The sequence below is a fragment of the Ornithorhynchus anatinus genome, chromosome X1 (assembly GCF_004115215.2).
Source record: "Ornithorhynchus anatinus isolate Pmale09 chromosome X1, mOrnAna1.pri.v4, whole genome shotgun sequence".
NCBI classification, from domain to species: Eukaryota; Metazoa; Chordata; class Mammalia; order Monotremata; family Ornithorhynchidae; genus Ornithorhynchus; species Ornithorhynchus anatinus.
In genome coordinates this window covers 82,263,775-82,280,164 of record NC_041749.1, presented here as the reverse complement: position 1 = coordinate 82,280,164, position 16,390 = coordinate 82,263,775, and the positions used below count along the sequence as shown (strand labels likewise).

Here is a 16,390-nt window from a genome sequence, read left to right as displayed (position 1 = left end):
CACAACAGGCATGTGGTAGAACCAGGCCTAGATCCAGGTCTCCTGACTCCCAGGTCTGGGCTATTTCCAGTAAGCCTCACTGCTGTCTTCATTGTCCTCTTCCCAAGGACTGTTGTGAAAAACACTTTAGAAATTCTTAGGTAGATATAAAGATAGCCGTATGTTTTGGCAATCCCTACTCAGCTGATATAACTGAGTCAAATCATGCTGACCATGTGTTTTGGCAATTTCTGCTCACCTGATATAACTGAAAGAGGTCTCGAGAGGTCATTTTTTTTTAGAAATGCTACTTAAGTGCTTACTATGTGTCAGGCACTGTACTAAATGCTGGGATAGATACAAGATAATCTGGTTGGACCCAGTCTCTGTCTCATATAAAGCTCATAGCCTAAGCAAGAGGGAGGAGGATTCAGCCATCTCTTCTAGTCCCTCGCTTCCCACCAGGCAAATTCCTAATCATACAATTTTAAGATTTCCAATTCCCATACGGTGACCTTCAGTACAGTGTCTATGTTAGAAGATTAGAGAAGATGGCACACCTGCAGGTTTTGAGCAGTGATGACTTTCTTAGAAAATCAAATCTGAAGTACACTCTGGATGGGCTACTCATCACCCCTATGTTAAAAGTGCATTATGTTGAATGCTTTCTAGCAGACTGGCCCTCCTTGTTTAAATCTCTGTGTTCTTTGAACATACAAGGCTGCAGATGAAAGGTGTTCCAATGTCATGTTCAGGAATCGCTTCTAGTATCATTAGAACGGACATAAAGGAAGAAGCAGCGTCCAATTTCAAAGCCTGCATGGATGTATTAAGGCTTTAAAATATGTTTTTAGTCTGACAATGTCACCAACCCCCAAGGCATTCCAAACATAGCACATGAACTAAAATAGTTAATCTATCTTTTGTGGGGCTCACATAAGCATCACAAGATGAATACTACAAGATGTGCATTTATTTGTTCTTGTTTATTCAATTTGGTTTATTTTGAGGACCTATTACACTTCCGTGTGTTTCCCAAGCACTTAGTACAGTCCTCTACTCCCAATAGGCAAGCACTTACCTGTATTTACTTGTACACTTACCTGTACTTACCTGTAATTTATTTTAATATCTCTTTCCCCCTCTACCTTGTGAGCTTCCTGTGGGCAGGGAAGGTGTCTACCAACTTTGTTGTATCATACTCTTCCCAAACACCTATTACAGTGCTCTACACACAGTAAGCATTCCATAAATATCAATGATTCATGATTGATTCCTTCGTTCATTCGTTCAATCATATTTATTGAGCGATTACTGTGTGCAGAGCACTGTACTAAGTGCTTGGCTTGATGATGCTATCAGAGGACATGCACTAAGAAGGGAAAATCTCCCTATAAAAATGAAGTATTCTCTCAAAACTTCATAAATGTCCATCCTTGTGGCTTTTGTTTCTGATAGTAAAACTAATTCAGTACACAGAGGCAACCTGTGGGTATAGTAGAGGCAGTGGCTATACTGCCTCTACAGTGGCAGAGAAGCAGCGTGGCTCAGTGGAAAGAGACAGGCTTGGGAGTCAGAGGTCATGAGTTTGAATCCCAGCTCTGCCACTTGTCAGCTGTGTGACTGTGGGCAAGTCACTTAACTTCTCTGTGCCTCAGTTACCTCATCTATAAAATGGGGATTAAGACTGTGAGCCTCATGTGGGACAACCTGATTACCCTGTATATCCCAGCACTTAGAACAGTGCTCTGCACATAGTAAGCGCTTAATAAATACCAACATTATTATTATACTAGAAGAAACAGTATCTAAACTAATTGGGATTTAGGCTAATTGGGATAATCAAAAGATTGGATAACTGAACAAAATAAAGTTTGGCTTTATTGTCCAGGTTTCTTGCCAAATCTGTTTGGTATTCACATTTTCTTTTGATTATTTAAGCTTCTCTCAGTTTGGGGAACAGTAGTTTGGAACACAGGCTTAGAACATGAGTTCTCAATTGTACTAGTTTAAGACCAAGCTATTTCTGGCCTATTTTATCATCTAGAATCTTTCTTAATTTTCTTGGCACCATTTTCCAAGGACTTTTCCTTTTGGGGTCTCACTTTACAGATAGTTTCTTTTTTCACTTTTGTCCCCTGTAAATTTGGTCAAGAAACTGGAATTACAACAGCTGTTGCTGATGCAAAGCAAGCATACAACATCATATACCAAAAACTCTGCATTTAAAAAATAAAAACTTCTCTTAGGAGCCAATAAACTTGGACACAATAAACATCATCACATGAGAAATTTTTGTGTATTCATCCAAGGAAGTCTGTCACTTTAAGATTGATTATTTAAGTGAAAAGATGTTATAATGCCTCAAGCAGCTTTGGAACAGATGAACGAGAATTAGCCAATGCCATTTGTTAAATTGTAAATGTGGTTGATGTAAATAAAAATTTAACTTAAAGAAAGAGATTTTTGAATGGAAATGAAGATGTGTTACTGCAGGATTGAGGTTAAGGTTGATATCCACAAAAACCACAGAACTTACTGTTGCATTCCCCAAGGGACTCTGAACTTATCTGTCCTGAATATTTTTAGCAGTTAGGGTTTATTTTATTCTTTTAGAAGTCTGCCAATAAATGGAGAAGTCTGTCTTGGTAAATCCGAATCCATTAAGAATGCTTATTGAGTGTGGGTGAGATGTGATGCAGGGGGTTGGGGGTGGGGAGAGAGACACAGTGAGATAGAAAGAGAGAGGAGAAAAAGCAGCCTGAGAAAAGATAGGAAAAGAGGAATCTTCGGACATGACTTAATAAACATTAAGGGAAGTCTTCATTTGTGTTTATCTCCTCAGGTTTCCTTTCAGCCATCTCTGCTTCTCAGCATGGAATTCTGCATTGAACAATGAGGCCTTGGGAGACTGCAGCCATCCAAAGGACAGAACAATTTCATGCCTTGTGTAGTGGCCTTTCACTTCTTCTCAGACAAAGTGAAATGGTATTTAGGAGGTGATACCTTTCCCTGAAGTCCAAATCACAGACCTTTTGGACATTGGCTAAGAAGTTTCAACACCCGGCTCGCCTTGGAATTCTAACGGACTATTGACAGAGACACCATGTCGTAGGGCTTGCCGGGTTCTGCCATCACTGAGTTGCAATGGTTTTATACACTGCCCCCTTTCCCAACAGCTTTCTGTCGGTTCTGCATTCCTTTTCTTGGGCCCTGATCTTCCCATGTTACTGGCTAGCAGACCGACTTCTGGCCTCTTTTGTACCCACCACCTATGAGAAGCGCCAGCGGGCCGACGACCCATGCTACTTTCACGTTCTCTGCGTCATTATTACCACTCCCATCTACTTGGCCCTCCTGGTTGCCTCTCTGCCCTTTGCCTTGATCGGGTTCCTGCTGTGGTCTCCCCTCCAGTCAGCTAGGAGACCGTACATCTATTCCAGGCTAGAAGACAAAAGCCAGGCTAGCGGCTCTGCCCTTCTCAGCGAATGGAAGGCTGCAGGGACCGGGAAAAGCTTCTGCTTTGGCACTGCCAATGTCTGCCTGCTTCCCGACTCCCTGGCGAGATTCAACAACGTCTTCAACACGCAAGTCCGGGCCAAAGAGATTGGGCGAAGGATCCGTAATGGGGCCAGCAGACCCCAAATCAAAATATACATCGATTCCCCAACCAACACCTCCATCAGTGCAGCAAGCTTCAGCAGCTTGGTATCACCCCAAGGCAGCGATGGCCCCAACCGAGCTGTCAACATGGGCATTAAGAGGACGACATCCATGGAGTACAAGGGAGATAACGGAGGAACAACGAACAGTGAGGAGAACAGAGACGCCAAAGCCGCTGCAGAACCGAATGAGGGAGAAGACAGTGCCTGTATCATCCGCATCGGTGGGGAAGATGGAGCGCAGCTTTCAGACCCAGAAGTAGATGCCCCCACTGGGCAGGTTGACTGTCAAGCAGATCCTCCGCCAGAGGCTGAAACGGAAGGCCAGAAGGGTCAAACCCACAACCATAAGCAGAAAGAAGGGGACTCCGGAAGCTTAGACAGCTACACTGCCTCCAGAGAGTCCCTTGTGAAAGTTCGGATTGGAGACGGCACTGTGGACCAAAGCGCCATTAACAACAAGTTGCTCTACAAGGCCTCTGTGATCAAGAAGACCTCTGTGAGAAAAAAGAAGCATACCGACGAGATCTTCGACCATGAGATCTCTGCCTTCTTTCCTGCCAACTTGGACTTCCTATGCTTACAGGAAGTTTTTGACAAAAGAGCAGCGGAGAAGTTGAAAGAGCAGCTCCACCACTATTTCGAATACATTCTCTATGATGTTGGGGTCTACAGCTGTCACGGTTGCTGTAGCTTTAAGTGTCTGAACAGCGGCCTCCTCTTTGCCAGCCGTTATCCAGTTCTGGATGCTGCCTATCACTGTTACCCCAATGGACGAGGATCAGATGCCCTGGCCTCCAAGGGAGCTTTGTTTCTTAAGGTAAGAGGCTTCCCGCCCGCAATTTGCGTGGCTCAGTGGAAAGAGCCCGGGCTTGGGAGTCAGAGGACATGGGTTCGAATCCCAGATCTGCCACCTGTCAGCTGGGTGACTGTGGGCAAGTCACTTCACTTCTCTGGGCCTCAGTTCCCTCATCTGTAAAATGGGGATTAACTGTGAGCCTCACGTGGGACAATCTGATTACCCTGTATCTACCCCTTAGAACAGTGCTCTGCACATAGTAAGCGCTTAACAAATACCAACACTATTATTATTATTATTAATTTAAACCCAGCCACCTCTAGGGGCACTATATTTTTCGACTGCGTAGTTGTCCTATCAGCTTCTTAATAGACTGAGCCTTTATCATTCATCCCTTTTTGCTGGAGTCACAAGCGGATCAGAGTACTCTGATGTTGCAATCCCAGGCCTCTTCTGGCTTTTTTCAAGGCGTAGGCAGTACGAGGAGCAGCGGGACCGAGTGGAAAGAGCGTGGGCCTGGGACTCAGAGGACCTGGGTTCTAATACTGGCTCTGCCACATACCTGCTCTGTGACCTTGGCCAGGTCACTTCACTTTTCTGTGCTTCTGTTAGCTCACCTGTAATATGGGGATTAAGACTGTGGGACATGGAATGTGTCCAACCTGATTACCTTTCATCTACCCCAATGCTTAGTACAATAACTGACACATAGTAAGCGCTTAACAAATACCAATGAAAAAAAAACTATTCTCCCTCCCACTTAGACTGTGAGCCTTATGTGGGAACTGATTATCTTATATCTATCCCAGTGCTTAGTACAGTGTTTGGCACATAGCACTTAACAAATACCACAATTATCATTATTACTCAACACTGTTAATCTTAGATTTGACTTCCCAAGAGTGACTGAGATGGTTTGCTTTGGCAACTCCAGGCACTGGACAGACCAGTTAAAATGAGCGTACTCCTCCGGAAATGAAGGGATTCCCTAACTATGACTGAAGAAAGTCCACAGGTCAATCAATCGGTCATTCAGCAGTATTTATTGAGTGCTTACTATGTGCAGAGCACTGGACTGAGTGCTTGGGAGAGTACAATGCAACAGAATTACTGGTAGTTTAGTTGACATAGCTGGGGAAACCAAGATATCCCCCATTAGAGAAAAAACAGCAAAGTAGAATATAAATAATAAAAATTATAATTATAGTACGTGTAAAGTCCTTACTATGCACCAGCCACTGAGCTAAGCACTGGGGCAGATATAATACAATCAGATCAGGCTCAGTCCCTATCCCACGTGGAGCTCATAGTCTAAGGAGGAGGGAGAACAGATATTGAATCCACATTTTACAAATAAGGAGACTAAGGCACAGAAAAATTAAATGACTTGCCCAAAGTCCCACGGCAGGCAAGTGGCTGAGTAGGGACTGCCATCCAGGTGTCCTGACTTCCAGTCCTGTGGTCTTCCACTGTTGACAAATATTCACAAATAATTCAAATTAAGGGTGATAGATAGGGATGTCAGAATCAAAATTTGCCCAGTAATTTGATTTTCATTTAGACTCATTTTCCCCAGTGGATGCTTCAAGCAGAGACAAAAAATATTATGGGCCCCTTATTTCAGAAGGGTATATGTACTCAATAATAATAATAACTGTGGTATTTGTTACAGTGCTTACTGCATATCAAGCACTGTACTAAAGCACTGGAGTAGATACAAGAAAAGCAGGTTGGACAACATCCCCGTTCCACATGGGGCTCCCAGCCTAAGAAGAAGGGAGAATACATATTTAATCTCCATTTTGCCGAGAAGAAAACTGAGGCATGGAGAAGTTAAGTGACATCCAATTCCACAGAGCAGACAAGCAGCAGAGCTGGGATTTGAACCCAGTTCCTCTGACTCCAGTCCCATGCTCTTTCCACTAGGTCACACTGCTATTAAAGTGTACTTGATTTTGAAGTCATCACTGAACTGGATATTACTAATTTAAATACAGGGGACAAATTTTTAGGCTTTTAATGGCATGGTTAATGACTATTGTCTTCTTATCAAGCATTAGACACTGCCTTGTCAGATTTTCTGCAGCAAAACTCAAGATTTTCAGTTTTCTCAAAGAAGCCAACAGAAACCCACAAATAATTTGCAGGAAACCTAAGTGGTCAGTTTTCTCTTCTTTACTCTACCCACTCTCTCTCTTGTCTTTGTTCAGTTTTTTTCCCCTGCTAGTTTTCAGCATCCTCATCCCTTTGCCAGATCAAGACTATTCTCTTCCAGCCCACTCACGCTGTCCCAGACACTCACTGGGTTGGGACCTTTCTTGATACCACAGCTGCTGTACAAATCAATTCCTTTGTAAACCCAACCACAATCCCCTGCCTCATTCACCACCTCATTCTTCTCCCACATTCTCCCTCCCTCTGCCTACATGTGGCTGGCATAGGTATAAATGCCCTGGTGGTTGAGATAATGAGATTTTGATCTCTGAGAGGAAATCTTCTTTTAGGCTAAAAAGTATGGTGTTTCCATTAGTGCCTGGAGATCTATAAGTAGTATGCTGATAAATGGAAGTGTCTGAAAAGGTTTTTATTTTCCTTTTAAAACCACTTTTTTTCAGGTAGCCAATGCAGCTAGGCAATTAGGGCTTTCTTTCAAAGGTATCCCCAATCAGGCATTCAAGGCACATCAGTGTAGCTTCACCCCAACGACGATTATTTTTTTGAGACCCAGACACTTTCGCTTTGGAATTTGTTTTGCAAACTTCTCTTCCATGGATAAGTACCCTTTGCTCTCAAATCTAATAATAAATAATGATAATTGTAGTATTTGTTAGGCGCTTACTAGGTGCCAAGCACTGTACTAAGTGCTAAGGTAGATACAAGATCATCGTGACAGACACGGTGCCTGTCCCTCAATGGACTCATAATCTAAAGGGGAGGGAGAACAGGTAGTAGATCCTCAGTTTACAGATGAAGAAACTGAACCATGGAAAAGTGAAGTGACATGCCCAAGGTCACCCAGCAGGGAAATGACGGAGCTGGGATTAGAACCCAGATCCTCTGACTCCCAGGCCTGTGCTCTTTCCATTTGGCCACACTGCCTCTAATCTCACCCGGGGATCTGTAATTTACTGTTCCTGGTGTACCTGTGGTGGAATCTGCTAGCCCCCTGGCCCTTAGTGGCAGTGGCCAGAAGTCCTTCTTAAGGTAGGGCCATCTTGATTTGGGGGATTCCATTCCACCACCTGAAAGTTCCCATTTTCAGGCAGGGTGGTGGAAAAAGACCCTCTTTCTTCTCCTCTTCTCCCACAGCAGCAGCAAATACTCCACCGTCACCACAGCCGTAATGGTGTTGGCGGGGTTGTGCTCGAAAAGGAGTGTCTCGCAGGAAATCTGTCTGAACAACACATAATTCAGGCACACCAGCAGCAGCTATTGAGCACACTGGAGTAGGTGCTTAGAACAGTGAAAGATAGAAAACACGGTCTCTGTCCTCAAGGGGCTTACGATTCTAATGCGGGAGATGGAGAGAATGTACATATAGTAAGAATCAAAGAGAAAATACAGTTCTACCTGGTGACAAAAAAAAGTAAAAATGGAGATAAGTAGAATAAATAGAACAATTCACATTTAAGCGCTAAGGCTGGTATGAGCGGGAAGATGGGATTCCTTGCCAGGACTCTCACCACCAGAGCTGGCTGCCTCTGAGAATTTAGTTGTGCTTATTGTCACTGATGACTGACTGTGACAAGAGGGAGATAAGAAAAGAAGAAAAGTCATCGTGTGGCCATTAGGTAAGATAATCAGGTGTCACTAGGCCGGACCAGTTGAGCAGGGGCCACCATTTTCTGTTGCCATGGAAAGAAGAAGAGTCGGCAAAAACGACCTCAGCAGCCCTGCCAGCTAGGTCCAGATTGGGCTAGTTAATCTGGGGCCAGCATCAATGGTGCAACTGCCACTTCCAGGTGAGCCGAAGCAGCAGCACCCCAAGCTGACACCCCAGTTCAACTGCACGTCCTTGCCCCGGTGCTCTTGCTCCAGTAATGGTGGTAGAAACATTCAAGGATGGACACCTTCTCTGCGCTCTCTCCCCTCCCTGTTTTTCATTCCCCATCTCCTTTTTTCCCCATCTCTGTCTCCTCCTCTTGCCCTGGTCCCATTTAGGGCCCACCGCCATCCTGCCTAAGGAGAATTTTGGCCATCTACAAGTTAGAGTAATTGCACGATTCATTCATTTTATTTTAGGGAGGGGCCTTCTGAACCTCTACCCACTATTCTCAGAAACTGACTGGTGAGTCCAGAAGTGCTTAGAGAAACTCACCCAATCACTATAAAGCTAAAGGATTGAATACTGCTTTGATGTTGCTGCTGGCTCCTTACTGGTCAGAGGAATGAGAGATAGTGAGTGGAGGTAATAATAATAATAATAATAATGTTGGTATTTGTTAAGCGCTTACTATGTGCAGAGCACTGTTCTAAGCGCTGGGGTAAATACAGGGTAATCAGGTTGTCCCACATGAGGCTCACAGTCTTAATCCCCATTTTACAGATGAGGTAACTGAGACACAGAGAAGTTAAGTGACTTGCCCACAGTCACACAGCTGACAGATGGCAGAGCCGGGATTCGAACCCATGATCTCTGGCTCCCAAGCCCATGCTCTTTCCACTGAGCCACAAGGTCCCGGTGTCTCCATTCAGATCCTTTTGGCTTCTCTGCACCTTTGTTTGACTTCTCTTCTGTTTATAGATAGGTCTCTGAGTAGAAGAGACCTTTAGAGTAGAACCTGCCGGAAAATAGTTTCAAGAGAGACCTCATCCACAGAACAAAAATCTCTATATTTGTGTCCCCTTTCCTGCGAGGTTTGACACAAATAGCCCGTGCTTTCACCACATGATATAATGTTATTGAAATCAATTGAATTCATATTATAGCGGGGCTTATTCTTTCTATTTTTGTGTACCATTTCTCACCATTTAATAGATTCTCTTTTGATCCAAGCAATCAGAATTCTTTTCCCATAAAAGAACTGTTTATTATGTAAAGCATTAGCCTTAGTATCCCTTTAATGTGCATTTTATTAAGAAAAGCTTTCAGGGTGAGATGGCCCAGTGAGCAGGGAGTTTGGATATTCATCACTACATCACCAGTTCCAAGTCCACCCTGGGATAGTAAGTACTAATAATGATTGTCATATTTGTTAAGCACTTTCTATGCACCGAGCACTGGGGTAGATCAATCAGTGGTATTTATTGAGTGCTTACTGTGAGCAGAACACTGTAATAAGCGCTTGGGAGGGTACATTACAAAAGAGTTGGTAGGCACATTCCCTGCCCTCAACGAGCTTACGGTCTAGAGGGGGAGACAGACATTAATATAAATGAATAAATTAGATACAAGCTAAGTAGGGAGTTGACAATCATATTGCCCTGTTGCCACCGGAAAGAAGTTAGTTGGTATTTTTGTTGCTGTTACCCCCTTAATCCACAAAGATTCTGCATCATGGGCTAGTCAGTGCTCTATGCATTCCTGTGTCCCCATTTTCCAGATGAGGAGACTGAGGGTCTAAGAAATTTCAAGATTTGCTGAATGCCTCCAACTAAATCTGTCAGCAGAGCCTTGTCTTCATGAGGTTCTCCTGTAGTTTAGACTTGTCTGTTGGTCTGTCTCTCCTATCACTAGTGAAAATGTGTGACTTTCCAAAAACCACTGAGGAGTGCATTTTCTTTAGTAAATATAGATAGCTCCCTTGACAGTTTTGCCACAGATAGCTCCATTTTTGAGGAGAGTAGTCATTGAACTCTAAAGTCTAGATGTCCGCTTCCTGTGCATTTAATGCCATGGGACTTCTCTACTAAATTTTTTCAGGTTTAGAAGAATAACAGTCTTCATATTTGGACACTACCCAGTATGAGCCCGATACCCTCAGGTTGACCATATGTCTGGACTGTAAGCTTGTTGTACTAAGAACTTGGGAGAGTACAGTACAACAGAACTGATAGTCATGGTCCTTGCCCAAAAGAAGCTTACAGTCTCGAGGGGGAGATGGACATTAAAATAAATTATGGATATGTACAGAAGTGCTGTGGGGCTGAGGGTGAGGTGAATATAAATGCTTAGAGGGTATAAATCCAAGTGCATAGGCCATGTGGAAGGGAGAGGGAGGCGGGAAATTGACGGTTTATTTGGGAAAGGCCTCTTGGAGGAGATGTGACTTTAATAAAGCTTTGAAGGTGGGGAGACTGTTGGTCATATACAGAGGGGGAGGGAGTTCCAGGCCAGAGGGAGGACATGGACGAGGGGTTGGCAGAAAGATAGACAAGATCGAGGAACAGTGAGTAGGTTGGTGTTAGAGGAGTGAAGCGAGGGGGCTGGGTTGTAGTAGGAAATCAGTGAGGTAAGGGAGGAAGGGGGCAAGATGATTTAGTACTTTAAAACCAACAGTTAAGAAGTTTCTGTTTGATGCAGACGTGGGTTGGCAACCACTGGAGCTTCTTGAGGAGTGAGGAATGATAAACTGAACACTTTTTTAGAAAAATGATCTGGGCAGCAGAGTCAAGTTTGGACTGAAGAAGGGAGAGACAAGAGGGAGGGAGATCAATGAGGCTGATACATAGTAGAGGTAGGATGTAATAAGTACTTGGATCAAGGTAGTAGCTGTTTGGATGGGGAGGAAAGGGCAGATTTTAGCAATGTTGTGATCAATCAGTCAATTGAATTTAATGAGCGCTTATTGTGTGCAGAGCACTATACTAAGCACTTGAGAGAGTACAGTATTAATTTGAAGTGTTGGCAAGACATCCAAGTGATGTCCTGAAGGCAGGAGGAAATGTGAGACTGCAGAGAAGGAGAGAGGGCAAGGCTAGAGATGTAGATTGATCAATGGTATTTATTGAGCACTTACTGGGGGCAGTGCACTGTACTAAACACTTGGGAGAGTACAGTAATTAATGTTGCTATTTGTTAAGCGCTTACTATGTGCCGAGCACTGTTCTAAGCGCTGGGGTAGTCACAGGGGAATCAGGTTGTCCCACGTGGGGCTCACAGTCTTAATCCCCATTTTACAGATGAGGTAACTGAGGCACAGAGAAGTTAAGTGACTTGCCCAAAGTCACACAGCTGACAAGTGGCCGAGCCGGGATTCGAACCCATGAACTCTGACTCCAAAGCCCGTGCTCTTTCCACTGAGCCACGCTGCTTCTCTATAAAAGATTGGGTAGACCCATTCCCTGCCCACAAGAAGAATATAGTCTAAAGGGAAAATTTTGTTATCTAGTCAGCACACTGTTCAGCAGTACAACCAAAAAGAAGGAAATAATACTCATGGTATTTCTAAAAATCACTGTCATCTTCGTTAAGCGCTTGCTAGTTGTCAAACACTGTCCTAAACACTGGGGTTGGTACAAGTTATTCAGGACAGATATGCTCCCTGTCCCACATAGGGCTCACATTTAAGGGAGAAAGAAGCAGCGTGGTCTGGTTGATAGAGCACGGGCCTGGAAGTCAGAAGGACCTGGGTTCTAATCCCGACTCCTCCATTTGTCTGCTGTGTGACCTTGGGAAGTCGCTTTACTTCTCTCGAACTCAGTTACCTCATCCGTAAAATAGGGATTAAGACTGTCATCCCCATGTGGGACGTGGACTGGGTCTAACCTAATTAGCTTACATTTACCCCAGGGCTTAGTTCAGTACCTGGCACATAGTAAGCGCTTTAACAAATAACATTTTTTTAAAAAAAGGAGTGGGGTGGGAGAACAGAAATTGAATCTGGGACCCTTCCACATAGAGGTGGTAGAAGCCATGGGAGTAAATGAGTTCTTCAAGGGAGTGGGTGTAGACGGAGAATAGAAGGGGACCCAGAACCAAGCCTTGAGGGACCCCCACCACGGTTACGGGGTGGGAGGCAGAGCTGTTGAAAGTGAGAGAGTCTAGGGCAAGGTATAGTTAGAAGGTGAGATGAAAAGGTTTCCAGCATGAATGGAACACTATAGAAACAACTTATAGCTTCTGCAGAGGCAGTCAGGTGCCTTCGTGAACGGTTTAGGACCCCGGGCCCTGCGATTTCAGCTCAGGGAGTGGTTGGAAAAGGTAGTTATGCTGAGGCAGCAGCCACCAAGACCACAATGAGGCGGCAATGACTGGGTGAGTGTTATCTGTGTTCTGGTGTGTTTTAATGGGTGTTTATGCATCTATGTGTAAATTTGTCTGTGTGTACATCCGCTGCCTCCACTTCCTCTCTTCCAACTTGCTTCTTGACTCACTACAATCTGGTTTCCATCCTATTTCCTCCACTGCACTCTCCAAGGCCACCGATGACCTCCTCTTTGCCAAATTGAATGGTCTCTATCCCGTCTTAACTCTCGTTGACCTCTCCACTGCCTTCTACCCTGTGGACCACTTCCTTCTCGTGAAAACTCTATCTAACCTTGGTTTCTCTGACACTGTCCTCTCCTGGTTTTCCTCTTACATCCCTGGCTGCTAGGACTCTCCAGCTGAACCCCCGCCCCCCCCCCCCATCACCCCAATGGGTGAAATCCAGGAAATGGGGAAGCAGCGTGGTCTGGTGGCAAGAGCCTGGGCCTAGGAGTCAGAGGTCCTAGGTTCTAATTCTGACTCCGCCATCTTCTAGACTGTGAGCCCATTGTTGGTTAGAGATTGAATCTATTTGCTGCTGAATTGTACTTTCCAAGTGCTTAGTACAGTGCTCTGCACACAGTAAGCACTCAATAAATACGATTGAATGAATTTACCTGCTGTGTGACCTTGGGCAAGTCACTTAACTTCTCTGTGCCTCAGTTACTTCATCTGTAAAATAGAGATTAAAACCTACTCCCTCCTAATTAGACTGAGACCCCCATGTGGGAAAGGGACTATGACCAACCTGATCATCTTGTACCTACCCCAGCGATTAGTACAGTGGTTGGCACAATGTAGGCCCTTAACAAATGCCATAGTTATTACTACTATCTCACCCCCTAAGCGAGGATGGTCCTTAAAGGTCTGTTCTGGGTCCCCCCTTCTTTCCACTTTATCAACATTGGTGGTATTTATTGAGCACTTACTATGTACAAAGCACTGCATTAAGACTTGGGAGAGTCCAGTACAAATTTATAGTCACAGCCTTGGGGGCATCATCCCCAAGAAGCAGCGTGGCTCAGTGGAAAGAGCAGAGGCTTGGGACTCAGAAGACGAGGACGGGGGTTCTAATCCGACGTGGGTTCTAATCCCGACTCCTCCACTTGTGTGCTGTGTGACCTTGGGCAAGCCACTTCACGTCTCTGGGCCTCAGTTACCTCATCTGGAAAATGGGGATTAAGACTGTGAGCCCCAAGACTGTGACAACCTGATTACCTTCTATCTACCCCAGTGCTTAGAACAGTGCTCAGAGTGTAGTAAGCGCTTAACAAATACCATCATTATTATTATGGCTTCAGCTACCATATTTATTTGGGTGACTTCCACAACTCTCTCACTGGTCCCAACCTCTCTCCATTTATAATTTACCATTTCCCTTTACCTACAAGATACCTCCACGTGGGTGTCTGCCACCACCTAAATCTCAATATGCACCAAACTGAACTGCTCATCTTCCCTCCCAAACCCTCTCCACCACCTAGGTTTCCCATTCCACAAATCTCCCTGTTTCTGAAAGCCTCAACCTTGGCATTATCCTTGATTCTTCTCTCTCTCTTTAAACTGTCACCTAGACTCTTTTGTGAAATCTTGTTGGTTCTTTCACCACAATGTTTCCTGAAACTGCCCCTTCGTCTCCATCCAAACAGCCATTGCCCTGGTCTAGATGTCGATCGTATCCTGACGACTACTGTATGAGCCTCCTCGCTGGTCTCCCTGCCTCCAGCTTCTCCCCTCTGTAGTCTATTCTTTGCTCAGATAATCTTCCGAAAATGTTTCCACATACATCTGCACTCTTTAAAAACTTCTGATAGTTACCCATATTTCTTTGCATCAAACAGAAAACCTCTGAGCAGTGACATCCAGTTATTCCCTCAGCTCTCTCCCTCTTACCTATCCACTCTCTTCTCCAGATACAGCTCACACACTATTCCTCCCAAGCTCACATTCTCCTTGTGTCTTATTCTTGACTCTCCCACTTACCATCCACCGCTCCTACCCTTCCCCCCACCTGGAACTCCCATCCTCCTTCAAATCTGGCAGACCACAGCACTCCCCATCTTCAAAATTCTTCTGAAATCAAAACTCAACCAGAGGGCTTTCCCTAGTTAATTTTTCACCTCTACAAGTCTTATCCTCCCTATTTTCATCAGCTCAGCACTTTTGCACTCAACCTTTCATTGTACCTATTGATTTCCATACTCTACTATTTGAATATTTCTTCCTCCTTTTTCTAGATGTCTATTTTCCCTGCTAGACTGTAAGCTCCTTATGGGCAAAGATCTTGTCTTCTCTCTATAGCATACTTTCCTAAGTGCTCAGTACAGTGCTTTGTACACAATAGGTACTCAGAACTGATTGAATGAATTAAATGTCTGTCACCCCTGCCCCCTCTGGCACGTGCTCCCTTTCCTTCTCTCCCCCTGTTTCTCTTCTTCTCCCTTTCTCTCTCTTTCCCTCTGTCTTTCTGAGGCTCTGTCTCTCTCTGTCCACCTCTCTCTTTCTCTGAGTCCAACTCTCTATGTCTCCCTTTCTCTCTTCTGTACCTTCCTTTTGGTCCTATCCCATTCCCTGTCCATCACCTTAGGAGAGGGTCCTGAATGGAATAATAAGAGCTCAGATCTTTATTATTGCTCAGAAGCAGTGTGGCCTAGTGGATAGTGTGGGCCTGGGAGTCAGAAGGACCTGGGTTCTAATCCCTGCTCTGCCACTTGTCTGCTGTGTGACCTTGGGCAAGTCACTTCACTTCTCAGTGCCTCACTTCCCTCATCTGTAAAATGGGGATGAAGACTGTGAGCCCCATGTGGGACATGAACTGTGCCCAACATGATTAGCTTGTATCTACCCCAGAGTTTAGAACAGTGCCTGGTACAGTAAGTGCTAAACAAATACCATAAAAAAGGAAATTGTTGGTTCCCAGAAGGCACAAAGGTGGGCACCTGCCCATACAGCACAGTGATCCAGGTGCCCCATTTCAGCAGCATCGAAGGATCCAGATGCCCCAGTAGCAGTCATGGTGCCTGGCCTGAACACCAGAATAAGACTCGGAGTCTAGTGGGTCAGTCCAGTGGTCCACGGAGTCCAATTTCTGTCTCAGACAGTGACGACAAAAGACATGTGGAAGAATAGTGTGATGGAAAGAGCACAGCAGTGCCTCACCTGTGCTGCATGTCCTGGTTTACAGGGCATCTTGAGTCAGGAAGCCCTAGAGCAAAGATACATCCCTCTCACTCTGACATGGCTGAAGAGTGGGACTTTAAAATCAAACTCATAAAAGATGTACATGTTAGGGTAACAGTGCAGCCCTCAGGCATTCAAGACAGCATCAGCATCAGCATGCTGGGCCCAGGCTAGCTAGTCGGTTTTCATCAAAGAGAAATGGGGGGGAAAAAAAACTTAAGTTCAAAAGAATAAGAGAATCAGGGAGGCAGAAGAAAACAACAAAATGGGAAGGGGGAAAAAGAAAGGGAGAGAGGAAAAGGAAAAGAGAAGGGAAAAAAGAAACAAACTATTGTGCAGAAGGAGGAATAACTTTCTTCATAAGTACTAGAGATGGCTGTAGGTAAATAAGCATAAGGTCAGTGTCCTTGCAGATGGTGATCTGCCCATAGAGTAGCCATTTGTAAGATGTATGTTGTGTAGAAGCAGCACGGCAGAGTGGATAGAGCCTGGGTCTAGGAGTCAGGAGGTCATGGGTTCTAATCCTACTCCACCACTTGTCGCAGTGTGACGCTGGGGGAGTCACTTGACTTCTATGTGCCTCAGTTACCTCATCTGTAAAATGGAGATGGAGACTGTGAGCTCCCTGTGGGACAGGGACTG

At 44.8% G+C, this 16,390-nt stretch overlaps 1 protein-coding gene across 3 annotated transcripts in view; it reads left to right on the top strand.

The window, feature by feature from the left end:
- Nucleotides 1–16,390, top strand: part of SMPD3 (sphingomyelin phosphodiesterase 3) — a 170,345-nt gene that overhangs the window by 107,448 nt on the left and 46,507 nt on the right. For all 3 annotated transcript variants that reach the window (XM_039910136.1, XM_029050603.2, XM_039910135.1), the window contains exon 2: nt 2,825–4,461. In XM_039910136.1, the coding sequence (XP_039766070.1) occupies nt 3,127–4,461 (1,335 nt within the window). In that variant the 5' untranslated portion in view covers nt 2,825–3,126. The remainder of the gene's footprint in view (nt 1–2,824; nt 4,462–16,390) is intronic.